Source organism: Elgaria multicarinata, chromosome 1 (assembly GCF_023053635.1).
Source record: "Elgaria multicarinata webbii isolate HBS135686 ecotype San Diego chromosome 1, rElgMul1.1.pri, whole genome shotgun sequence".
Taxonomy (NCBI): domain Eukaryota; kingdom Metazoa; phylum Chordata; class Lepidosauria; order Squamata; family Anguidae; genus Elgaria; species Elgaria multicarinata.
This window is the reverse complement of record NC_086171.1, coordinates 200,125,134-200,151,320: the sequence shown is the minus strand read 5'-3', so window position 1 is coordinate 200,151,320 and position 26,187 is coordinate 200,125,134. Positions and strand designations below refer to the sequence as shown.

General features: G+C 40.6%; 2 protein-coding genes across 3 annotated transcripts in view; one reads left to right on the top strand and one right to left on the bottom strand.

Annotated features, from left to right (window-relative positions):
• The window catches only part of RTF2 (replication termination factor 2), a 56,765-nt gene that overhangs the window by 10,062 nt on the left and 20,516 nt on the right, over positions 1–26,187 (bottom strand). The window lies entirely within an intron of this gene.
• Positions 8,328–21,294, top strand: LOC134394832 (beta-1,3-galactosyl-O-glycosyl-glycoprotein beta-1,6-N-acetylglucosaminyltransferase 7-like). Of its 2 annotated transcripts, XM_063120601.1 has the most exons (6): positions 8,328–8,412; positions 13,095–13,253; positions 13,645–13,778; positions 15,282–16,319; positions 17,737–17,832; positions 20,531–21,294. In XM_063120601.1, the coding sequence occupies exons 4-6, from the start codon at positions 15,341–15,343 to the stop codon at positions 20,761–20,763; spliced, it is 1,308 nt and encodes a 435-aa protein (XP_062976671.1). In that variant the 5' UTR covers positions 8,328–8,412; positions 13,095–13,253; positions 13,645–13,778; positions 15,282–15,340; the 3' UTR covers positions 20,764–21,294. The 2 variants fall into 2 exon arrangements, with proteins under 2 accessions (XP_062976671.1, XP_062976662.1); XM_063120592.1 differs by lacking the exons at positions 8,328–8,412; positions 13,645–13,778 and having other exon boundaries at positions 12,757–13,253.

The window sequence follows — 26,187 nt, the reverse complement described above, 5'->3', positions numbered from 1 at the left end:
GTTTCACCCACCTCAATGTACAACTAGCAAGCAAGATGATACTCCCCCTGGTCCTTAACCGGATTTCAGTTTGTTAAAAAGGGAATACGCACAATATACAGGAGATGAATTGGCAAGAGAGAGAAAGAAGGGTGCTGCAGGCACAAATAGCAGTACAGAGAAGGCATGGAAGAGGCAGCCCGAAATAGTGAAGAAAGGAGTAGATAGGCAACGTGCAACTGGTACAACCAAAGCATGAAAGAAGCCCATTTCTATGTTGCATCTGCAATAAAATAAAATGTCCAAAAAACACACACACCAGGCTTCAAGAAAAGTGAACCTCAAAAATGATTAAGCCAAATGGCGCTAATTGGAGTACTATCTGCACCTGTCTTTGGCTAAGATCTGCCTTCTGAACTTTCGTTTACAGTCATCATCCTGCTAACATTTGCATGCATGCCCACAAATGACAGCAACCTTGCCTTTTAAAGCCAGCGTACATCTGATGCAAACTGACGAGAAAATTAAAGGGAGAGATCAAGTATCAAATAATGGCTCTTGTGTTCAGCTTTATGGTTTAGTTTTTTTCTTCAGTTTTCTTCCTCTTCCGCTAATCTCTCCAGCAATTACTCTTGATATTCACCATTATCTGACAGAAGCAACAAGAAGCCGTTAAAAACAGAACGCAGCGCTGAGGTGCTTAAAAGCATATTTAAGCCATTTGCATATTTCTGATATGACGCAGTATCAAAATTAAGTTTTTAGGTGACTGTTGCTTTTTGAGGTTTCTGGATGAGCCTGGCCCTATGCTTTCATTCTCCAATTTGGAGGTAAGTGTACTGCTTTATTTGATTTGTGGTTGCTGTACGGTTAAAATGCTCCTTTGTAACTCTTCAGAGGCAATGTTCAACAAAGGGGGGAGTTACTGAGCCACCAGCTGCATCCTCATTTGCTTAAAGCAGTCAGAATTTGGGGGAGACCTTAAGATTATACCCCTTAAATAGTAAAAGTATTGTAGCAGAAAAACCAAACAAAAACACATTCCTCTGTGAAGACATCATGTTCAAATTCAGTGCACTTGTATATGTTTTGTTCGTATTGTTTGTATTGCAAGGGATTTTGCTTGGCAATGTTATGAGTAGTGATGGGTGAGGGTTGATAAAAAATTGCAAAAAATTGCAAATTTCTTCATGAATAGGACAGCAAAAAAATGAGATTTTAAAAAAGTGAATGTGGGAGAAAATGAAACTTACACATTCATCCATCCAGGCAGACAGCTTTGCGTACTTAGTTCTTACAAGTCGGGGTTTGAATCCCTGGGGATTCAGCCATGTTAGCTTCTCCATGCATGCTGCCACTATTTGCATAATCTCCCACAATGCACTGCAGGTTGGCATGTTGTCTGAAACCACCTTGTAATTTCTACTGCACATCGTGGGTTGTAGGGTGAGTATGAAGCCACCCATGCAGCGCCCTGCACCAGGTTCAGACAACACGCCAACCTGCTCTGCATTGCAGAGGATTATGCAAATGGTGCTTGTGTAAGTGGGAGAAGAAGCCACGATGGCCTTTTCCCCCTGTGTGATTGTCTGAACCCACTCAGAGGGGCTGTTCGAACAACATGACACCCCATAGTGGTTTATTTCACCAATGGTGAGGCTTTGGAGGTTCAGTACCATTCAGTGTTGGTTGTGTTGTGAGAACCCAGTGAGCATGGGTTATGCGAGGGTTAAATCATCCAGACCCGATCAGGATAAATTGTTTCACAAGGAAAGAGATTAGGGGGACAACAACCTACCTGCCCTTATGGAACATTCTTTCCTTGCTACTATAGTGAAAGTCAGGTGCACAAGGGGTACCCAATTTGATCTTAGGCCTCTGAATAGCCTAGAGCAGTCTTCCTCATCCTGGTGCCCTCCAGATGTTTTGGGCTTCAGTTCCTAACAGCCCCAGCCAGCATAGCCAATGGTTGGGAATGCTGGGCATTGTAGACTAAAACAACTGGAGGGCACTGGACTTGTGAAAATCCTGAGAAGCCCAACTTAAAAACCAAAAATTCTATCCTTCATGGTTGCAAAGAGAAGATTCCATTTGTGAAGAGCAGAATCCATACATGTTTGTGGATATTTTCTATTTTTTCTGTTTTTAAAATTGTTAACACGTTTTTAATTTTACTGTAGGTTTAATTCTACTTTAACTTTTGTAAATTTATATTTATATGTTTTAATTGTACATGTTTTAATTTTGTAAACCACCTTGAGTCCCAGTACTGGGGAAAAGGCAGGAAATAATAATAATAATAATAATAATAATAATAATAATAATAATAATAATAATATGGGTTGGTGCCAATACATTGCCAAAACTTCAGTTAGACCCTAGACACGTAAGTAAAACCCATCTTTAATTCTTCACCTATCTGGTAAATGGCACCAATGAAACAGGCACAACATTAATTAACTTTTATTTAGCGGATGTAAAAGGTGGATGGCAACTGAGCAAAAGCTATCCAGTCTTATGCGTACCATCCCTAGCAATGCATAGGCTGTACATAGGAACTGGGTGAAAAGAAGGGAGAAACAGGTTCATAGGATGCAAAGGATTTATTGATATAAAGCCCAATGCATTTTGGCCTGTACCTTTTCAAAGGCCTTCTTCAGGGAGTTGTCAGAAGAAGTCTGCAGATCTTCCTGTAACACTGGGCTGCTTCATTTGCAGATTTTCCTCTAACACTGGGCTGCCCAGTGTTAGAGGAAAATCTGTAGACTTCTTCTTCTGTAGACTTCTTCTGAAGAAGGCCTTTGAAAAGAGGCAGGCTGAAACGCGTTGGGCTTTATATCAATAAATCCTTTGCATCCTGAGAACCTGTTTCTCCCTTCTTTTCACCTGACTCGGATGCTTTCCTCCTTTGGTTTTTTGTACGTAGGAACTGTCTGTCTTGAATGGATTAGATGAATTGGATGAAAACACAGTTCCTGTCCACCCCGCCATTACCCCGTGTCCCTGCCCTAAACATTTTTTAAAAATATGTATTTATACTTCAAACATCTATATAAAAAGAAATGGATATATACTCAAAAGAGAGAAGGTGTTAATGTGGGTTTTTTAGGCAATAAACTCCAGAGGTTCTTATTAACCCCGCTGTTAAAGACTAATTTTTACAATAGCCCGTGAAAACCATAAGTACGCAAACACAAACAAGGGTGTTGCAAAAGAGTGCTAAGGAAACAAGAAAGCATCTATCAATATCTGCATTTCTCAGAAAATCTTTTGCGTAACAGTCATGGTTATACTAAAAAAAAAAAAAGGTTGAGTAACCTTCCTCTTTCAGAATAGAAGTATTATATATTACTTCTTACAGGATAAGTAGTATGCGAGGTTACTAAAACCTTAATAAATTATTGAGTTTAAATAATAATTATTCATTTCCAAGGCTTAATAAGACTCCTAAAAAAGGTGTCTTGGGTACAGGAAATTAGTTCATGGCAAAAGTCAGTAAAATACTGTTTAAAACTAAACACAAAAGATTGCATTGTCTGTAGAAAGTTTTGGTTTATCCAACACTTCGAGATTGCGCTGGGAAAAGGGGAGAGAGTGAAGGAGAAAAAGGAAGAAAATAGATTTCCAAGGGGACGAGAGAGAGAGAGAGAGATTTAAGACTGAGTGATACAAAATGTACAGGGAGGAAGGAAGCTAATAAAATGGGAAAACAATGCTGGTATTAAAGTTTGATTTATTCATAAAATGCGTAGTGCATTTGTGTAATTACTCTCTAGTATTCCACCTTAAAATGATACATCTTTATTTTAAATATTTACAATATGGAAATACAAAACAGTTACAAAGAAGTGAGCCATCTTTTTAACTGAACTCAAAAACCTGCTCTGTTCTTTGAAACTTCTGAGTTGGTTGCAATAGGATCGGTTATTGGGTGGATTAAAAATGTTACTGGGTGGATTAAAAATAAATAAATAAATAAATGTATTCCCCGATTGTGACTTCTGAATTTCCCCCGCTAATGGGATAGGACAGCTATGTGCAATTTTTGTGTTGAACTATAAATCATTTTAAAAAATCAACTATTTTTAAAAGATGGATTAAAAGACCATTACTACAAATATTCCATTTCTCCATATACAAATGGCAACCTCATTTCATTGTTAATGAAGGAGGAATATTCCTCCCACATCCATTCTATTGCACCAGGATGCCCCATCCTAAGGCCCACAAATTTGATTTGCTGGTTCAGCCATGTCTGTGGCTAGCAAGGGAATTTCTAGCAAGGGAATTTCCTGCAAAGGAGAAGCAAAGTACACAGAGCTATGCAGTTCCACTTTGCAGAAGATAGTGCAACTGTTGTTATAGCACAGGTCTCTGCTCTGTGGCTGCGCTGCCCTAAAGGTCAATGTCTTCTGTAGCAGGGTCATAGAAACAGATTACTATTCACACAGGCCAGCCACTCTCCAAACAGAGGAAGCATTTTGATAGCAAAACTGTTCAGTGCCCTCCAGTTGAGATGGGGATAAACCACCCTTACAAACCATTTGGGAGGGAAGTGGACAATGTCATCCTTGCAAGCATTAGTCAAAAGCAGTGCTATCTCAAGGCTTAAATATTTTTCCATGTCATATGTAGGTAACAGAAAAGGGCTGACTTAGTTGAGATGTAAGGCAAGGAGATAAATGAAATCAAAGAAAGGAGGTATGAATAAGCTTACACGATAAGATCAGTGGTTTGGGATGTGTGTGTTAAATTTAAAACATTTTATTGTACTACCAAAGGTTGTTAAAACTTTCCGAAAGAGAGACTATACTGCAAACGACAGTTTTCAAACACATATATTGGCCTGGTTCGCATGACACAACAACCCACCATGGCTAATCAGCCACGCTGAATGGTCGTGCTGTGTGAACCCAGTGTAGTTTCCGCAGGGTGGGTTACTTTTCACAAACAAGCCACCCTGAGAAGCCATGACTTTTTGTTGGGTTGTTCGGAACCCATGGTGGCTTCTCATGACGTCCAAACCCAGCAGGGCGACGTCATCGTGAGTTGTCAGGAATGGCTAGAGGGCTGCCACGCAAGAGTGGTAACAACCCCTGCTGCTCCTTGCAATCCCACTAGTGCTGCTTCCATCCTCCCTCATCCCTTCTCAGTACCCTCCACCCCATGCTCAAAAGACTGAAGAGAAAGGACACTGAAGAAGGACACTGTTTTGACCTTTGTGCAAATTCCCTCTTGGTTTTATTGCTGTGCATAGGTTTAGCAATCCCTTTTACTCTGAAACCCATATGTACATGTGACAGCTAGCAACTGAGACCTGTGGAGGGAAGCATCAAGCACAAAGGTGGCTGCAAGAGGGAAGGAGCTTTAGGGGCGGGTGTTTTTACTTTAGTAGAACATGAAGCCCATTTTTAAAAAGGTTAAATAGCGGACATGCAGTCTTGTGCTCTTCCCCCAACCCCCAAATAAATAAAGGTTTCCAAAGCGTTACTGCATTCATAAGGGCTCAGAACATTAATTCCATTTGGCGATGTGATGAGGGTGAGATGTTTCCTTCAGGAGCCAGCAATCCCAATGGACCAATTGCAGAAAGCGTGCTGATGCAGGGATTGAGGAAACAAGGAATTCTGCTGCAGAGGTGTCTGGGACACATGCCAGGAACTGGAGAGAGGACTGGGGGGGGGGGGAGTTTTAGAGTGCCAAATCATCTGCTGGGTTAGCGTGTGAACAACCAACCCTTGGTGGTTTATTTTCAGGTTGGCTTAGTGTGAATTATGTATTGTGTTTTGTTTGGGCAGGATTTGTGCTCTCTTATGACTCTACATTTGCAAAAATGATGATTTGTGATAAGAATGATTCATTCCATAGAAGTAGCCACTTGAGAGTCGGCCTGCAATGGTTCATTTTCTCACGACATCTTCTGGAAACAGCTGGGATTGCCCACACCACCTCATGTGATGTCCCTCATTAGGACTCCACAGCTGTTTGCCTTCCCAGGAAAGAGGGAGAGGGAGAAATCATGTATTTCATCAAACAAGAACCTGCTTTCCTTGCAGTATCTGAACCAGCAAAATGTGGAATATTGACTACAGGGAGAACTACTGGCAAGCAGGGGGAAGAGCCATCGTTCAAGTGATAGAGCAGCTCCAGGAAGGGCTGTGAAAGATTCCCATCTGAATCTGTGTCATTAAGCTAGAGTTGACTCAGGATAAAATGACTACTATGAGACTGGAACATTCCCCCTCACAAGTAGATTCCTTAGCTGGGAGGGGTACCACTTTGCCATTTCACACTGCAGGCTCCAACCCTTCATCAAATTGTAGGTACACTTGAGAGTAATAGCTGTAACCTGTCCCCTCACCAGAAGATCCATTTGCTAAGGAGGAAAGTTACCTGCTGCATGAAATTGCAGGATGGAATTACAACAGGAATGATGGGACAGTTACACAAGAGTAATTCATAGAATAGCAGAGTTGGAAGGGGCCTATGAGGCCATCAAGTCCAACCCCCTGCTCAATGCAGGAATCCACCTTAAAGCATCCCCGACAGATGGCTGTCCAACTGCCTCTTGAATGCCTCTAGTGTGGGAGAGCCCACAACCTCCCAAGGTAACTGGTTTCATTGTCGTACTGCTCTAACAGTCAGGAAGTTTTTCCTGATGTCCAGCCGGAATCTGGCTTCCTGTAACTTGAGCCCGTTATTCCGTGTCCTGCACTCTGGGAGGATCGAGAAGAGATCCTGGCCCTCCTCTGTGTGACAACCTTTTAAGTATTTGAAGAGTGCTATCATGTCTCCCCTCAATCTTCTCTTCTCCAGGCTAAACATGCCCAGTTCTTTCAGTGTCTCTTCACAGGGCTTTGTTTCCAGACCCCTGATCATCATTCCTTCGCTCACCTTTGCTTATGGGGACTGCACAATTACTAGAAGGAGGAGGAGACATTCAACAAGTTCTCCCCTGTTCATATGACACCAGCCCATCGTGGATTAATGTACGCATGAGGAGCTGTGGTGCATGCTGGCCACCATTATGAATATATAACCTCCAACTGGGGATTGCTGCGGCTTGTTGTGTCATAACCCTACATTAGACTGTGACTTCTCTAAAATATTATTTCAGGAGTATTCAGAATCTCAGTCTTGCTGTGGCGCACACAATGCTTTTCAAAAAGCAGTAATCAAACTGATCAGCTGTTTGGCAGGAAGGAGGAGGAGCAGTGGGGGACTAAATCTAGCCCCTGCTGCTCTCCAGAGGGTTGACATTTAACAATTACTGACCATTGGCCATCTTGGCCGGGGCTGATGGGAGTTGAAGTCCAAAACATCTTAAGGGAATCAGGATGGGAAAGGCTGGCATAGTTCCTAGCTGCATCAGATTGTCTACACTTAGACCCAGTTTGCAGCTGTTTAACCCAGCAATTGCCAAGGGCAAGTGAAGTGCACAAGTGTTTGTTGTTTCTGCTTTTAATTAGCAATTGCCACGGACAATCGTTGGGTGAACTCTGGGTTCTTAAGCCCATGAACAATCCGAAACTCCGGGTTAGCATGTCACTAAACTGTTAACTGAAAGTGGAAATGATAAGCGCATGAAAGGCAGCGGAATTATCGCTTTGCTCATCCCTGGCAATTCCTGGGTTCAACAGCCCAGGAATTCCTGCTGTGACATACGAACCAGGTCTTGTTCTTTCTAATTGTTAAAGCACAGCAGAATAAATTAAAACACAGTTGTAGAATTATTCACATATATGACTTTTTAAAACCCACCTCTCTACTTCCATGGTAGCTTTCATAGCAAGAGGTTACTCAAGTCATCATTTTGAACCAACTATTTAAAATAAAAATTAAAGCCTACACATGCTAAAGCAACAAAAGGAGAAGTGAAGTCATTTAGATTACGAGAAAAGCAAATCTTTCTGGCAGTCTGAAATAAGTCCTTACACTAATCTCAAATGTCATTGTGTGGAAAGTTTTGGCAACTAGAGAGTTAAAAGAAAGAAGAAAGGAAAACGCAAGATTTTTTTCACATTGTTCACTGTACTCTGCTAGCAGCCTAGAGGTTAAAACCATACTAAGACTATTTATAATCAAGAGCAAGTCGGTATCTATGGATCTCATTTACGAAGACTGGTTTTACTACCTTAAAAGGTTGTTAGAACAATAGGGGGAATCAGAAAAAAAGTAAGTTATTTTTTATTATGGTATCTGGAATATTATTTCTGCTGAATCCCAAAACAGGGCAATGAAGTGGTTAAGGAGAAGTAACATTAAAATATAAGCATTTCACGTTAAATATTAACTCCTTTCATGTGACGGAGACCGGCATAAGACACAGAAGGACTTAAAAGTCTGAACTTGCCTGAAGGGCAGTGGATCCGAAGAATGCTCTCCCCCATTTCATAAATTTGGCTCAAAACCATCTGCCTTTTCCAGTGTTGGGTGAGTTTAAGAATTCTGGACATTAAGATTTTGTTTTTAAAGTTAGAACTGCTCTAACATTACTTATAACTTATGGCACAATCCTGTACATGCTTACCTGGGAGAAAGCCTCACTGAACACAACGGGAATTCCCATAAGTAGATATGTATATGATTGCATGTAAAACCAAATGATTCAAGTTTAACTTCTTCCCACTTATTTTCAGCCAAAAGCATTTTATTGATTGTTTTAAAAAACTGTTCCTTATTAGGTTCCCCCTTTTTTTAAATAAAAAAGACTTTCAGTACAATTTAAAATAAAAATCCTTGCGATTTGCTGAGTCTATATCCTTGCTCAACAACCCAAGCTTCTCTGACTCCAATGCTTACAATAATTTGCTCTTGTTTCTGATTAAACAGAATCAAAGCCAAAAAGGAACTAAAATGGAAACTTTCCTAAAGCTGTTGGTTTATAGTTGCCACTAATCATTCAAATTTTTTATTTTAAAAAGGACTTTAACTGAAAAACAGAAGTATAGCACACTGATGGCTCATGCATTCTCCAGTTCTTAAATCTATTTTAAGTTAGATGAAGGAGAGATCCCCCCCTCCCCCTTCATAACGAAGACTGCTTTGGAGACAATGCATGCACTTCCAAAGTTAGAAGGGGCATCAGCGCCATCCACTCCAGGGTTCAGTAATTCAGCCCACTGCAACCCAGTTTAGGGAAGAGTGACATTTCTGTTGCTTATGCTGCCTCCCCATTGAAGCTTGAATTTTGCATTGAGCATTTCCCAGTGTTGTGTGGCTTGACTTACTCGGCATCTTTTTCACTCTGGTCTCAGTTATATACTTAATCTGTGGAGGAACATCAGCTACACTTGGTGCCTTCCAGGTCCCTCAGCTGGTCATAGAGTTTTATGTCATTCATAGGGCTGTATCCAACCTTAGCCTAATTTCAGTCCCATTCAGTTCAATGGGTCTACTGTAAGTAGGATTAACATTCGATACAACACATAACTATTGCTCTTCTGCACCCCCCTTTTCAAAACAAGCAAAACAGAGCACTAATAAGAGGCTTTGAATTGACCGATAAATTGCCCATCCTGAGCTCTTCCAGAATCTGGATCAATGTTAGAACCACTTCACCTGTTGTTGTTGTTGTTGTTATATTTGTATCCCACCTTTTGCCCAATACCGGGCCTCAAGGCGGCCTTACAAAATTTTAAACATATATATTATATATATTACAATATTAAACATTTAAAATACACGACAATTTTACAAGTCCTTAACATAGATGGAGGCCCAGATTATTCGTCTGTTTCCATGCAACAAACAGCAGAAAACTTTCATAAACAGCATGAAGCTTTCCATAAACCCAGTTTATCGAAGCGTGACATTTCTGTTGCTTATACTGCCTCCCCATTCGAGTCTAAATTTTGCATCGAGTCCTTCCCAGTGTTTCAGCATAGGATGTCCTTTACTATGTAATGTATATACATAGAATCTTCCCTAGGACATGGTTTCCCAATGCACCCAATATCAACTCAGATGTCATGCCAGACTATGCTCTGGCAACTTCGGAGCTCATCCACGGGCTCCCAGGCTCCCTCGTCCCTTCCTCACACACAGATTTCTCCCTCCATTTCACAGTTTTCGTTAACCATAACGAAACTGCCAATTTGAATGACATAGAAAACTATGATTGGTGCCTTCCCTTCAAACTAACCATCTGTAAACCACTTCAAAATTGTGGTTTTGCAAATTGTGATTCAGAAGCTTGTTTGGACACCGCTGGCAAAATTATGTTTGGCGAAAACTAACAGAAGAAGTTGCTAGGGCACGAGTGAGAGCCTGTGCACCAAATTACGGTTTGCTATAACGTCTCAGCTGCGCCCACTGGGAAGATATGTTGTGAATATGTGCAAATACAAACTGCAATCCACATGTGGAATTTCACACAATTTCCTAAAAAAGAAGGATCTCCATGTAGGAAACGCATAATGATTGATCTGGCCCTCAAAAACTTGTCATGTGCACTATATAAAGGAGTTAAAAGAAAATCTGGGTATGCTGAAACGTTACCATTAATATAGAAGATCATATGAAGATGTTTTACACTGTCAGACCATTGCTTCTATCTAGCCCATTATTCTTTCCCCTAACCGGAAGCAGCTCTCCAAAGACTTTGGCATGAATCCTACGCACCCCACCCTGTTACCTGAAAACCCTGAAGTGGAACAGCCAGGGATTGAACCTGGGTCCTTCCACATGGAAAGCAAAACTTCTAGCAGTGAGCTTTACATCCCTCATTAACCATTAACGCAATTATCACCAATACAAAATACCATCTTCTCTCAAAGTTGCAGCAGTTAGTAAGGAAAAAATGTCTGCACTTATTCGGGTTCTATAAAGGTTTGCTTCCCGTTCCTTCCAAAACGGTCAGCTGCTGTGTGTTGTGCCTCTGCAGTACAAACAGCTGCCAGACAACTTTCTATTTCTGGATACTGCTTTATACTGTTTTTATATTTTTGATGGTTTTAAATTTTGTATATTTGTTTTTAATGTTCACTGTTTTTAACTTTTATAAACTGCCCAGAGAGTTTCGGCTATGGGGCAGTATATAAATTTAATCAATCAATCAATTTAAACCAGATCTAGATCAACCAATGGATTCTAATAATACCTACATGAAAGCTTGTCCAGAAATCCCTATAAATAGCTTATAAGGAAACCAAAGTCTTATAAAACTGTTTACATGGTATTCTTGGATGTCATAAGAAGCTACAGAAAGACAACACCCATTTTACTGAAGGTTTCCCAACCCCATCTATATCACACATGACCCAATGTGAAAAATTGGATGCAAGGAAGATGGTGGGAGTTGTAAAGATACAATTGGTTCCAGCAATGTTAGGACTAATCTATGACAGCCTAACTCACTCACAACACCAATTGTCACTTATCAGAGACAATCCTTTGCTATCTGTACGGGTGAATTACTGTCCCTAATTTCCTTTGTGTGGGTGGGGGAGGGGGATGTTGGTGATGGCATTTAAAACTTGGGAGGGGGTGATGCCGGTGATGCGTTTTAAACACTTTTTATGCCTTTTTAAGTTCAGTCTCATCCACTGGATTTATAAAAGCTAAATATCTGGCCAGATACGTATGGCTTCTAGTGCAAATGTCAAACCATGTGCATTAACACTAGGGTACCATGTAGCACACAGTTTGCCATTTGATATGCTGGCTCATTTTGGACTGTTAGTTAACACGTTATATGGCAGCCTGCCCAAATCTGGTGCCCTCCAGATGTTTCGGATGACAACTTCCATCATTCTCTACCTCTGATTAGGCTGGAGGCAGCCCATGGGACTTGTAGTCTAAAGCATCCAGAGGGCAACATGTCATGAAAGGCTGTTATAGGGCAATTATGTTTTTCGAGTGTAACTTTAAGGAAAAGAACACATCCCTCTCTGCTTTTAAAACCATGTAGAACAAACCATTGCAGAGTACATTAGGTCAGCCTCCATCAGATAGAGAAGGCCTTTTGGCAGTCTGTTTTGAATGCTGTGGCGTATGCAGTAATACTTCTGTGTGAACGGTGGTGTGACAAATACAGAAGAGCATCCTATTTCTAACTATGAATCACTGGAGGGCACGATGCATGACCTACTGGTGGCATTGTGTGGATAGAACTGGTTGCCAAAAATGGCTGAGGTTGCCCTTTGTATCCTGACATGGTGTGACCCTGAATGTAGCCGTCACTGGCTCACCTCATAAGCTTCCTTTCTCTATTTGTTCCCCGCTGAATGGGTTATGAGTTAGAAAAGGGATTTTTTTTTAAAGGGCTGTTATAAAGATCCCTTTAAACTCTCAAACTGATAAAAAAGACGTTGCTGTGTATGCCAAATTCAAGGAGAAATGAACAAATAGATACACAGCGACACTCACACTTCTGAGTTGCACAGAATTCTTCATCAGGGAAATGTTGGCTACACTTGCGAGAGATTTCAATCCCTTCAGTCTGCATCCTGTCAGTGTGCAAGAGGGATCTTAAGGACCCAAACTACCTTACTGTGATGCTTATGAGCAAATAGTGTTGTTGTTTTTAAAACATCTTATTGAACTGTAGAATTTGCTGACCCTTGATGCTCTGCTCATGCGCTTCCCAATGACAATGTTGTTAGGACATCAACTGTTGGCCTGCCTAATCCAGACTGATTTTCCTGTTTCTTTTTAAATGATTCACTCATCATAACACAGCTTTTCTGGCTCTGTAACACAGCCAATGCCACCGTACTGTAATTCTTCTCCCCCCAACTCCTCCCCACCACACACACACACACTCCTAACCCTCACTACAGTGTACATAATGTCCATTATGCTAATCTATTCTTGGCTCTGTTAGTCACTTGGCAGCAGGCTGCAATCTCAGAGCAACCATGATTCTGTTTTGCTCAGAAAACCTTGCACCCACCTTTTAAAGACTCCCTCCTCCCACCTCTTTTCTCCACATCATCCAAAGACTGATATGAGAGCAGAGCATATGCAGATCCAGCGGATGCTTAAGACTCTAGGCTTGCACAGGAAGATGCTTGCTTGCTTCGAAGCGCATGTTTACGCAGTAAGCCTATCCCTTAAGAGCCTCTAGGCAAACACTATTCTATTGGGACTGTTTTTCCTGATGTTTTTCTTAGGCTGGCACAGGCAGCCCCATCGAAGAACAGCGTGACTAAAGGAGAGATAGGAGTAAGCAGCAAAATGGATGCATCTTCCATCTAGCACTGCACGTAAAGGATTTCAACAAATGAAGAGACGAAAAGGAGAGTCTTCTGACTTGAAATCTAGGACATGCAGTAAGAACAATGAGTTGTATTCTTTCTAGTATTCATGCATTCTAAACCTGCTTCTGTTTTGCATGTTGTCCTCTGAAAACTTAAATCAGAATTAGTATGCAGGTTGAAAAAATATAATTGATTTAAGCTAAAGCTTGGAACATGAGAGCAGAAGAAAAATCTACGGGGGGAAGTATAAGTAGCTATAGATTGTGCTTTGCTGGTGTTTCATACGGTATGAGAAATTCGATCATTGTTGATGATGGAGGTGAAAAAAGGCAATACAATATTCCTGCCTGCACATATTAACATTATTTCAGTTGAACAGTTTTCATGTCAAAATTGCTTAACTGTTTGTCAGGGTCAAAAAGCGTTTCAACAGACTGTTCCCTCTGCTAAATCTCTTTTCTAGTGCAGCATATGTCCAGAATCTAAGAGTTCAAGGATGGCGAATTCACTTCTGAGCTCTAAGGAAATATAATGCTGCATTGAGAAGCTTAGGATATTTCAACAAAGCCAAGTTTGTGTAAGAACATGTTCCGAAAGGTAAAAATATGCAACAGTAAACAACTTTCCTAAAATAGGTCTGGAAACATTCACCCTAAATAGCACTGCAAGGCAAAGCAATATGGCTAAGGTCAGAATTTACTACCTAGCAGGACAAACTTGAAATGTGTTCAACACATTAGTTTTCACTTTTATACTTTGCGTTCAAAAGCATTTTTAGTGCTAAATTAAGGCAATGTTACTAATAGGGGAAAGAAAAAGAGTGTCTTGATTTTGTTAAAATAGTGGCACAAACTCTGGTCTTTCACATCATCCCAAAAAAACAAGCTGCTGCAAAAATGATAATGGTTTGGATCCACAGTGATTCATGCTTACAGTAGACCCACTAAAATTAATGGGACAAATTAGTTGAGATCACCTTAAATCACATTGATTTTGCTGGATCTACTCTAAGCACGACTAAGTCTGGATCCAACTCAGTGAATTACCAAAACACTGCTTCTTCCTACTCCTGTTGGAGATAAATCTGTTTAACTAAAGTAGTAGTAAACCAAATGTATGACACATGCCCCTGGGGTGGGGCTGGGGGAACAATTATGCTGCGTTACAAAATACTGTGCTCTTAGCTCCACAAAAACAGAGCTTTGCACATATGCGTCTCAAGCAGCAACCCTGCCCCAACCTCTCAAAATACTGAATGGTAACTTCAGGAAAGTTTCAAAACCGGCTTTTGATACAGCAGGGTGGGACGGGGGTGGGGGGGGAAACCATGTCAAAAATATTTGAGTGTGGATTAAATTAATCTATGGATTGTGTCTTAAAAACACAGGACATTGGAACCATCTCTAAACCTTTGTTGCAGTGGGTGGGGATTGACAGCCTGATATTATTATAACAATAAGCACTGTTGAACTGTCACTACACCATAAAGGACAACGTCAAGACATGTCTACTCTATTCACATGTGACCCTCCAGATGTTGTTGGACTGGAAGGCTTCATGTTCACCATCCCTCCTCTATATTTTTTTTATCCTTTCCTGGTTCTTATCCCTTCTCTTAACTCTGCTCAGCCTGTTGCTTCTAGCACTTCTCTCCTCCCTCTTCACTTCCAGTGTCAGTGAGCAAGGGAGAAAAGTGACTGGCGCAACAGGTGGAGAGGTAAGGCACAGGGGTGGGTGTGTTCTGCATCCCTTCCTATGTGCTCATTTAACTGTTAAAGATCCTCAGCCCAGCCCTTCATATGTGAATAGAATGAACACGCAAGAAGACACACCCATGTCACTATCATGTTTATTTAGCCCAGAATTGAAACTGGTTTAAAATGAAAACAGCAACAATACCCTCTATCTATATCCCATGGAACGGTAACATCAAAATCAAGGCACAATTAAGTCTGTCTTTCAGAACACTAGTATTCATGAAATGAAATTTCACAAGCTGCTCAAGGCAAAGGAAACAATGTCCCCTCCCCCAACCCATGCTTCAGGTTTTATTGGAAGTTGAGAAACTCAAAAGCAAATTGTCTTCCTCCCCTGTTACAGATGGAACTAACACCATTTCGCTGAACTATGGTCAGAAGAAAACATCTGGAGTGTAAAAAATGAACCTACTTGAGGCAGTAAAATCGGGATTTTTTGTATGCATCGTGGGTTGCCTCTCCATCTTTGCTTTTATCTACCTAAGAAATACAATGCCCAAGGAAGACAATGAGCAAAAACTCTTCTCGGAATTAGCAGAGTGTGGCTTTTATCCGGATGAGCTTTGCTCGGCCCTCTTTGAAGGAAAAGATGCTGCTCCTCAAATTGGCCATTTATGCCAAAAGGTTCTTCACAGAGGAGAAATGTCTACCTGTGTACGGACTCCTTGCAATTGCTCAGAACTCCGGAAGGAACTCCACTTCATTACGAGTCCCCTGTCAGTAGAAGAAGGGAACTTCTCCTTGGCATACATCATCACCATTCACAAGGAGCTGGACATGTTTATAAAGTTACTCAGAGCCATTTATGTGCCTCAGAATGTTTACTGCATACACATTGATGAGAAGTCATCAAAGGATTACAAGGTGGCTGTGCAAACCCTGGTTAACTGCTTTGAAAATATTTTTATCGCTTCAAAGAGAGAGAGTGTTGTCTATGCAGGATTTTCTAGATTACAAGCAGATATCAACTGCATGAAGGACTTGATTCATTCAAAAAATCAGTGGAACTATGTTATTAACCTTTGTGGCCAGGATTATCCCATCAAAACCAACAAGGAACTTATACAGTATATTAAAAGCAAATGGAATGGTAAAAATATGACTCCAGGAATTGTTCAACCTCCTCATGTGAAACACCGAACGCATACGAGTTACAAGGAATATGTGCATTCAGGAAAATCTTATGTGTACCCAACTAAGAAGGTGAAAAGTGAGCCTCCCCATAATTTGACTATATATTTTGGGAGTGCCTACTATGTACTCACAAGAAAATTTGTAGAGTTTATACTGAGTGATGCACGTGCAAAAGACTTGCTTGAATGGTCAAGGGACACCTACAGTCCCGATGAGCACTACTGGGTCACCCTGAACCGTCTACCAGGTGAGCTGAGTTATTTATACTATAAATTGTTCCATGTCAGTCTTTTGAGAGCCAAGGAGTCCAGTTGCCAAAGCAATTTTCTCATCATTCATTTAGGAAATACTGAACTCACAACGCTCCGTATTGAAATTTAACACGATCTGTCAGATATTAATTCAAGAAAAATCCTGAATTTGAGAGGTTTTCTTAGCTCCACACAATTTATTATGTTAAAGAAAGTAATAATTTTAAACCACTCCCATTCTCGATAGATTAGCTACCCTGCAGTGCAGATCCTGCTTTGAGCAGGAGGTTGGATTAGATGGTCTTTGAGGTCCTTTCCAACCCTATCATTCTACCCATTTCATAAACCACTATGCTATCCTGCATTGCAGACAAACTTCCATAGCAAATAAATGTTATGTCCCTTTTCTCCCTATGTCTTTGATCAGAATAAAAACTGCAAATCTGGTGGTCCCGGGTGATCTACACCTACCACCGAAGTACTCTGATGGCCCCTCCTGAAAGATACGATTGAGAGTGGGAAGGTTCTGGGATATCAACCCTTGTGGGCATGAAGGACAACTCCTTTCCCGGATGGTGAGACATTCCCAGATGAGGGTCTGTAGTCCTCAAGGAAGAGCTATGAGCATGAGCCTGGTGGAATGGAGTCAAAGGTCTCCTCCATCCACAGTCTTGCAAGAGCATCCTAAATTTGCCTGCTTTCAGCCGCAGAGCCGGCAGCATTCCTAGTGGCTACAGCTTCCAAGGCTTTCCTTGCCTCCTTCCCTCCAACAGCTTCTGGCAGCCTGATCCTTCCAAGCGATGGGGTGATATAAAGGCCATTATGCCATGATTCTGCACTGAAGAAGTTTGTCCATGTCAGGCAAGACCATACCCTTCTGGACTGGGCAGTTTTCTCATCCATATTGTAAAAAGGTTAAGGGCAGAATTGGGCAGAATTTTCAGAGCCTTCTTTTGATGTTGCGACTCGCACCACCTCCCTTGAAAGGGTGCCAGGAAAATTCCTCCACCTCCACAGAGGTAAGGAGAACGGAGCCATCACAGGTAGTCCTATTTGCTTTGTAGCGTTTAAGCCTAACACCACCCTCACCCTTCAGAACAATACTTTTATACGGAGAACGAGGATTGTTGAACAATTAGTCTCTGTTGTGAGGTAAGGAAATACACTGCAAAAAAGGAGAGGATACAATATAGAAAACTTATTCCGGTTAGTCATCCTGGGAGGATAAATGCTGCAGACTTCCCAACCAGATGCCCTCTGGATGCACTGGCCTACAAGTCCCAGTATCCCCTGGTTGGGGGGTGCTGGGAGCTGAAGTCCAACACATCAAGAGGACACTCGTTTGGGGAAGGCTGTAATATTAAATACAAATAAATAAATCACAGGTATCCGTGCTTTGCATTTTGTTGTTAGATGCTCCAGGTGCTACACCAGATGCCCAATGGGAAGGAAATATACGAACTATCAAGTGGCGAGATCAAGAGGGGAAAACCCACAATGGTTGCAAAGGTAAATGTAATGACCGAACACAGCACAAGCCCAGCCTCCATTCGTTTCTATGGTATTTTAAGCAGTAAAACCCACAAAACCCTTGCAGAAGCAAATGGAGACCTCACAGCAGCAAAGCAGGGAAGATTGAACCAGGTGAACTGATGAATTGCTACTCTTGGATAATCCTAATTCCAACTTCTTTGCTATAATAGTCACTTAAAGTCAATTCTGCATTTATTTGCAACATCTACCTCAATATTCATTCAGAAAGCATTTAAAATGGAAACCTGCATAGGCATATGCAACATATTTATTTGGTTGAGATTCCACAAGCAATTACAATATTGTGGCTATTTATTTATATTCCCCACGTTTCGCCAAAGGAGGTCACGGCCATATAGGTTCCTTCCCCCTCATTTTATCATCCGTGCACAACAATTACTAGGTGACAATGCCTAGGGTCACCCAAACTCTGTTCTGACACGATTAACCACACTACCACTGTTTATCAGCCTGTGCATTAGGGTGGTTGGTGGGAAGGAAACAGTTCATTTATTACTCAGCAAAAATCTCCATTAACTTTGAAACCGATGTGGCTATATTTTTGAATAAAACTGCCTGGTGCATTTTTAGTATGACGAATCATGAACAGAAAGAACTCCCCTCCCCCATTGGCCCCTGAGATTTTATTCTCATTTCTCTGAGGCTTCAGAGACAGAAGCAACTGAAGAAGGAAAATTAGAGGGCAGGAGTAATGGTAAAGCGCAATGGAGTTTTTCACCTAGGGAGGCTTTACCAGGTCAAGTTTGTACACTCAGGGCCCAAATGCCCAGGATACAATGTAGGTTTTGCCCCCATTGAAGCAAATATGTCGCCATAACAGCTACTAATGCAATTAATAAGATGTGGGAACATTATTGTGAGCTTTAAATAAATATTATGGGAAATCTTAAATCCACTGATGAAAGTAGAAGTGGCAAGCTTCACTGATTCAGTGGGTCTTACTTCTGGGTAAACATGTATACAATTGTGCTATTAAGCAGAACTACACTATATTAACATACAAATGTTTCAGCCGCGAACATGAAAACCTTTAATGTGCTGGATTTTTAAAATTTACGTTATAATCTAAGCCAGTGATGGGAAGCTGTCTTTCTTTTGGGAGCCACGCTGCTGCTGCTATATTATTATTATTATTATTATTATTATTATTATTATTATTATTATTTCTAAGTTACAAATACTGAGTTTGCTAGTGGGCCTCCCTGCAAAACATACACACATCCTCAGAGCCACATGCAAACACAGGCATTTTCTCTCTCCCTCATTTGCATGCATACCCTTTCCACCTTGTATAGTAACACTTTGATTGGGTATTAAGCAAAGGTTTCCAAGATACAATGTTTTACTGATCATAGAAAGAGGGGAGAGAAATTGTGTTAGTTTCATATACCACTTCCTCCACCAACCCACTTGTTCCTCACATGAGAGCCAGTGTGGTGTAGTGGTTAGAGCATTGGACTGGAAGTCGGGAGATCCGGGTTCTAGTCCCCCACTCGGCCATGGAAGCTCGCTGGGTGACTTTTGGCCAGGCAGAGACTCTCAGCCCAACCTACCTCACAGGGTTGTTGTTGTGAGGATAAAACGGAGAGGAGCAGGATTATGTATGCCACCTTGGGTTCCTTGGAAGAAAAAAGGTGGGATATAAATGAATAAATAAATAAAAAATGAATCTCTAAGAAGCCCGCCTGCACCTCCCACCCCCATTCCAATCACTATGGTTCAAATAGACACACTGGAGTTGGATGAAAAGCAAATTGGTGTAAAACAGTGGTTCCCAAAGTGGCAGTACCACCCCCTTGGGGATGGTGGGATTGCATAGGGGGCATTAAGAGGCAAGGGGGCAGCAGGGGGAGGACGCTAAGAGGCAAAGGGGTGGCGGGTGGAGGGCGCTCAAGGTGGTCTTTTCCGTACCAGGAGTTTTGGCTACAGAAGGAAATTTCTGATCACTAACCTGCACTATGGAAAGTGATTCAGAAGCTCCTAGTTGCATTTCCAACATCATATTTGGTGGAATGTGGTTTTAGTGTGGTCTGCCTACTTCTCTCCAAGTAAAGAAATAGACTCCAGATTACTAAATGTGGTGATTTAAGACTCATGTTAAGTGACTTTAAACCAGACATTGGGAAACTGGTATCACTTCATCAAGCCCATCCATCACATTAAGGATTTACAGAATAGTGAGGTACTCTACCCTAGTTACTAAATGTGTTATCTAATATTCTTGCTAAATGACTATCAGACTTTAAAAAGATGATATCACTGGATCAAGTTCATCAATTATGTTTAATTGAATAAACTAAAAATGTAATTGGATTTTGAATAAATATTCAATTAATTGTTACTTTTTGAATTTCATTGTTATTATCTTCCTTAGTGGGTCGTTGAAAACCGCCATTCTGAATAATGATTTTATAGTGTAGGGTAGGGAGCACTGGGCATGAATTTGTGGGACCAAGGGGGCGTTTACCTGAAAAAGTTTGGGAACCACTGGTGTAAAATATAATAGCAATCCTAGTGGCATTGCAAGGAACTGGATGCCAAGGTCTATGGGGCCTTATTTTCCTTGCCTCTAGTGGAAAATGTTCACCACACACTTCACATCCTGAATGTATCTAGACTGGGACTGAAAATTTACAATTTCTGTTTTTTGCAGGTCATTATGTCAGAGACATTTGTGTGTATGGACTTGGGGACTTGAAGTGGATCATTGAATCTCCTAATTTGTTTGCCAACAAATTTGAGCCGGCAACCTATCCACTTGTTATGGAATGCCTGGAGAGGCATTACAGGCATAAAGTACTCCAGCAGGCTGAAGTTCCCCTGGAAGTACACTGGCATTTGCAAGAATACACTTTTTTTGAACATGAAGCTGAACATTTGAATTAACCAAGGCTAATGTTTGGAAGACAAAGCAGAACAAAAAAAAGGACTTTAAAACAATTGTAAATTCCAAAGTATATAATAATAGCTTATGGGCTGGTCCATGAAGTCACGAAGAGTCGGAAGCGACTGAACGAATAAACAACAACATGGAGTCTGTGCAATACGATACAAAATTTCATATCTAAAGGCATAAAAAGATTCCGAACAGAATGAAGAGGCAACATATATTGAGTCCAGTATCTTTACCAATATTGACTTCTCTAGACCTCCATTCCCCAAAGCAGGGCTGCACTGTTTAGTTGATTAATTGGTTAATCAATTAAAACTCTTTTCTTTTTCTAAATACCACTGAGCAACAACATTTTAAAATGCTTAACAGTATTTTTTTAAAAATACAAAAATTAAAAAAATCCACAGGTAAGTAAGCGCCATCTTAGATGTAGGGCTTGTTTCTCTTTCACCCAGGAGAGGGTGCCTGTTCCAATACAATGCTTGATCTAAGTTCTAGAAGATACAAGCATTAGTTAAAACAAAGGGTTGGATCTAGATATACTCATGCTTACAGCAGACCCCACTGAAATCAATAGGATTTAAATTAGTCATGACTAATTTATCCCACTGATTTCAGTGGGTCTACTCTAAGTATGACAAAGTCTAGATCCATCCCAAAGTATGCTTTCTCCACCTTTAGAATTATTTTTCCACATGCAAATTTATGCAGATAAAATTGACTCGGTCAATCAACTAAAATTCATATGATTGATCAACCTTTACTTTAATTGTATAACAAAAACCTGCTCCAGCTGAAATGAAGTAATCTGGATAAAATTAAATTAAAATAGAGATGCAACACACATCCCAACATTATCAAGGGACTAAATGAAAATTTACCCATCTGTGGGTAAATTTTGCATCTGTGGGTAAATTTCAATGTACTACATACCTCGATTCAGATGGAATGAAAAATAAGCAATTAACTGGTAAGGAAACAAAAGTAAAGGACTAGATGGGATCAACAAAGGCACTACAGGGCAAAACTTTGGATTTCAGTTTAATATAAATAATTATGTCTATTTTGAACTGAAAGTTTACAGGAAGGGTTACAAGGAATATACAATCCTATAAACAAGGCATTTTTATTATAAACTGGCACATTAATTACTGCCTAAATTATTGAAATGGAAAGTTTGCAGATATACACACAATTGTGAGGGCTGCAAGTTTCTGGCTGTCTGTTAAAAAAGGAAGGAAGGAAGGAAGGAAGAAAAAGAAAGAAAGAGCGAGCCATAATGTGCACACAGCTCTTTTTTCTTTTCTTTTTTGCATCTGTGGGTAAATATGGCAAACGCTGACCTGGTTTGTACAAACACACAACTTAAACAAGCCATGGTGGCTTGTTTAAGCTGTAGCATGTGCCAGGTGCCATTTGCCTAATTACCTGCCTGGACGTGGCTTGTCTTCCAAACCTGGGCAGCATAGCTTGTTGGAGGGAGAAACAACCCCCAAATAACCCAACAACAGGCTATATGTGCTCATGGTTTTCAGGAATGTATGTATGTGTGTTGTTTTTAAATATAACAGGGATGGCCAACTGGAATCCATGAGCCAAATATAATTCACAAAGCTCTAAAAGTTGTTACTGAAGGTGTGTTTAAAAAGTGCCCTGCAGTTTGACTTGCTAGGGAAAGGAAACTTGTTTTCAGAAGTGTTGAGAAGCAGAGGAGTTCCACACATTGTTTTATCTTTCTCAATTATATATAAAAAGAAACATTCCTACCATGCCCATCTGGATGTGCTCCATTACTGAGGCCTCACTATACTGTGTAGCAACTGACTAGTTATGAAAGAGTCATGTTGCGCAGCAAAATATATTTCTTCCCCGAGGCCAATGTCTGGAGACACACACAAACCCCGCCACTTCCAACGAATACAGAAGATGGCCATCCCTGTCTTACAGCATATTTTGTAGTTTCATTCACTGGTTTTGCATAAATTGTTGCACTTCTTCTGCCCTGCAGAAGCAGGATCAACACGTCCAGCAGAATAAAGTATTAAGAGTGGACTGTATCACTTCAGACCACAGGTGCAGGAAACCATTTGTTTTTAACGCTCCCCGTGTTAAGAACTGCCTACAAACTATTACTTCAAGGAGCTTACATGGTATCCCAGCCTTCAGTCCTTTTCAAACTGACACCCCCTCCGCCTACAGTCTCAGGAGATGCATGTCCATTCTACCTCCCTCCTCATTCTACTGCAGGGCTAGGCAACCTGGTACCCTACAGATATTTTTGGACTACAGCTTCCATTAGCCCCAGCCAGCACAGCCAATAGTCAGGAATTGTGTGAATTGTAGTTCAAACTATCTGGAGAGCATCAGTTGTCTACCCTTGTTCTACTACATTCAGCCTAAACATTTCATCAGCTCGCTCAATGTACATATTATTATAAGCAGAAGATGGAATGGCTGGACTCTGAACTGACAAAGATGGTCTTCAATAGAGAGATCTCATGAAAAGTAAAGCTCATCCAATCATTTTCATACCAAGGCAGCTATCACTGTCTCACAATTACTTGGTTATATGAGAAATAAACTATGATGCGATCTGCTTTCACCGTTACAGCTCTCATTTTATGTGTAGATCAAATCTTACATTAAAAGAAGCAAATAGTCGTTACTTGGTAGCTATCTCACTATACATCTCAGACCTAGTCAAATTTGCAAACTAAGCATGCAAATTATATTCCAATTATATTAATTTGTGCATTTCCCCCACTTTAATATCAGGCATTTCTGCCTGCAGATGTTTCTGCCCTGAAGCCAAAGAGAAATCATTTTAAAATTATTAAAGAAAAGCAGAAATGGGCAGACACAAACCTGTCCACTTTGCACATTTAAGCTTTGTTAGTGAAATCAATCAGACTTATGTTAAGTATAACTATGCAACTCATTGTAGCTTTTTATAGCCCAGAACCATGATAGAGGGAACTTAGAGCCAACTGCTGAAAGCTAAGTTGCAAACGAAGGTGGCATTTTTCTGGACTAGGTGATGGGCAAGATCTGGAAATCTGCACGTGACTAGGCAACCAGATCATAAGAAGTGCCCTGCTGGATCAGACCAAGGGTCCACCTAGTCCAGCACTCTGTTCGCACAGTGGCCAACCAGCCATTGGCCAGGGATGAACAAGCAGGACATGGTGCAACAGCACCCTCCCACCCATGTTCCCCAGCAACTGGTGCACACAGGCCTATCGCCTCAAATACTGGAGATAGCAAACAACCATCAGGGGTAGTAGCCAGTGATAGCCTTTGCCTCCAGGAATCTATCCAACCCCCTTTTAAAGCCATCCAGCTTGGTGGTCATCACTACATCTTGTGGTATTGAGTTCCATAATTTAACTATGCGCTGTGTGAAGAAGTACTTCCTTTTATTTGTCCTGGATCTCCCACGAATCAGTTTCATGGGATGACCCCGGGTTCTAGTATTTTGTGAGAGGGGAAAAAATGTCTCCCTATCCACATTCTCCATACCATGCATAATTTTGTACACCTCTATCATGTCTCCCCTTGGCCTCATTTCTAATGCATATGATCTCTGTCATAATGAAGGCCAAAGGGGAAGATGTAGCAGACAAACATCTTGACTCCAACCTCGGAACAGGTTTTCAAAAATATATATATATCAAAAGATACAGCTGAAAGAAGGAAGCTCTCCATGTAATCCAAGCACTGACCCTGCTTTCTCTGGAAATAGTGATTTTAGTTTCTTAGACTCTGCTGCTAGTTCTAGTTTGCAAAGGAGTTCATTTCCTCCTGAAAACTGTAGAGCAAAACCAACAGGTCCCAATTCTACTACTTCCCAACAGGCTGGCAAGATTGGGGAAGTGACAGCAGCATGCCACATTATTCCTGGGCACGCCACCGTTCCCCCATGCACCATGATCCTAGAAACAGTTTAGTGTTAGCATGTTCACGCGGGGATTCATATTAATGGTCTAGACCAGCCTTCCTCAACCAGTGCCCTCCAGGGACTACAATCTCATTAGGCTTGTCCAGTGGTCAGGTATCTTGGGAGTTGTATTAAAGAGAAAAGTGTTGTGTCTATTTTCATGTCTACCTGGAAATGGACACTGAGGAATCCTGTTATACTGAATTCTTAGAATCATCACTTTGGACTTTGATAAATGCTCCTTTCTGTTGAACACAGAAGAATTTACTAATTATTAATCCCTTCAACGCAGTGAATTTTGTTCTTTTATAGGTGGAAAATCTGAGCCACAGAAAAGTTAACACAGTATCAACTGGCACTGCACTCTATTCCACTAGGTTCCTTTCCTAACTTTAAAGAGGTCTCAGAGTTACTAATGAGACTGATAGAGCTACATCAGATCTACTGGAAAGCAGATTATTGAAGCCTCCCACCACTGTGAGAAAATAGCTAAGTTTCTTACTGTTCTGACCTATTACTTAACCAGAAGGCCATCAGAACTAACCATTAAACATTTTCCCACAGCCCTGGGAATTTTCCTTAATGGCAGAGCTAATTTAAAATAACCTCTAACCTTAGCATTGGTCATTTGTTCCACTATTTATTTTAAAAATAACTAGTCCCTGTGTTTGTGTCTCTCACGTGTCCCCAAAAGAGAGCGGTTTGTTAAAGTATCAACATTTGAACCTTATTTACTTCATCATGCCAAACGGAAAATATATCCCAACCCAAACCCAAGAAGCAATAAAACAATATGGATAAGTAAACTGGTGAAGATGAATAATATGCAAAGCATCTGATAAGATTATTTTATCTATACAGGCTACAAACATACAGTCATTAAGTAACAGAAGAGAGTGAAATCAAGTTGTGCAATCATATCATTCAATACAAGAAATAACCATTTGGTTATTTCTGGTATTGAATGATGTAACATCTCTAATCTCAATGGAATGCAAGTGTATGAATTCAAGACTCCCATTTAAAAAGTCTACTTTAAAAACTAAAAAATTGATAAAATGTTAATTTCTAAGACTAGCCATTTAATTTATTTACAAAAATTGTATACCGCTCCATACCTGAAACAGATTCCAGAGCAGTGAACATATGAATTTAAACAGTAAAAGATACAATTAAAACATCATTATTATCTTAAAAAGAAGACATTTTACATATCAGTGACTACAAAATGTTGTCTAAAATTAAACTAGAATATATATTCTTAGAGTTAACAGTTCTATTAAGAGGAATATACATGAACACAATTTTAACTGCTATGCTTGTGCTGTTACAAAACAACAACAGTACATTCCTATGTATTTCTCTCCATAATTAAGTCCCTTTGAATTCAGGGGTTCTTACTTCCAAGCTAAGTGAATATAGGATTGCACCCTTAGTATTATAAGCAGACTTTTCCAGAAACTATAAAACTTTAACAGGA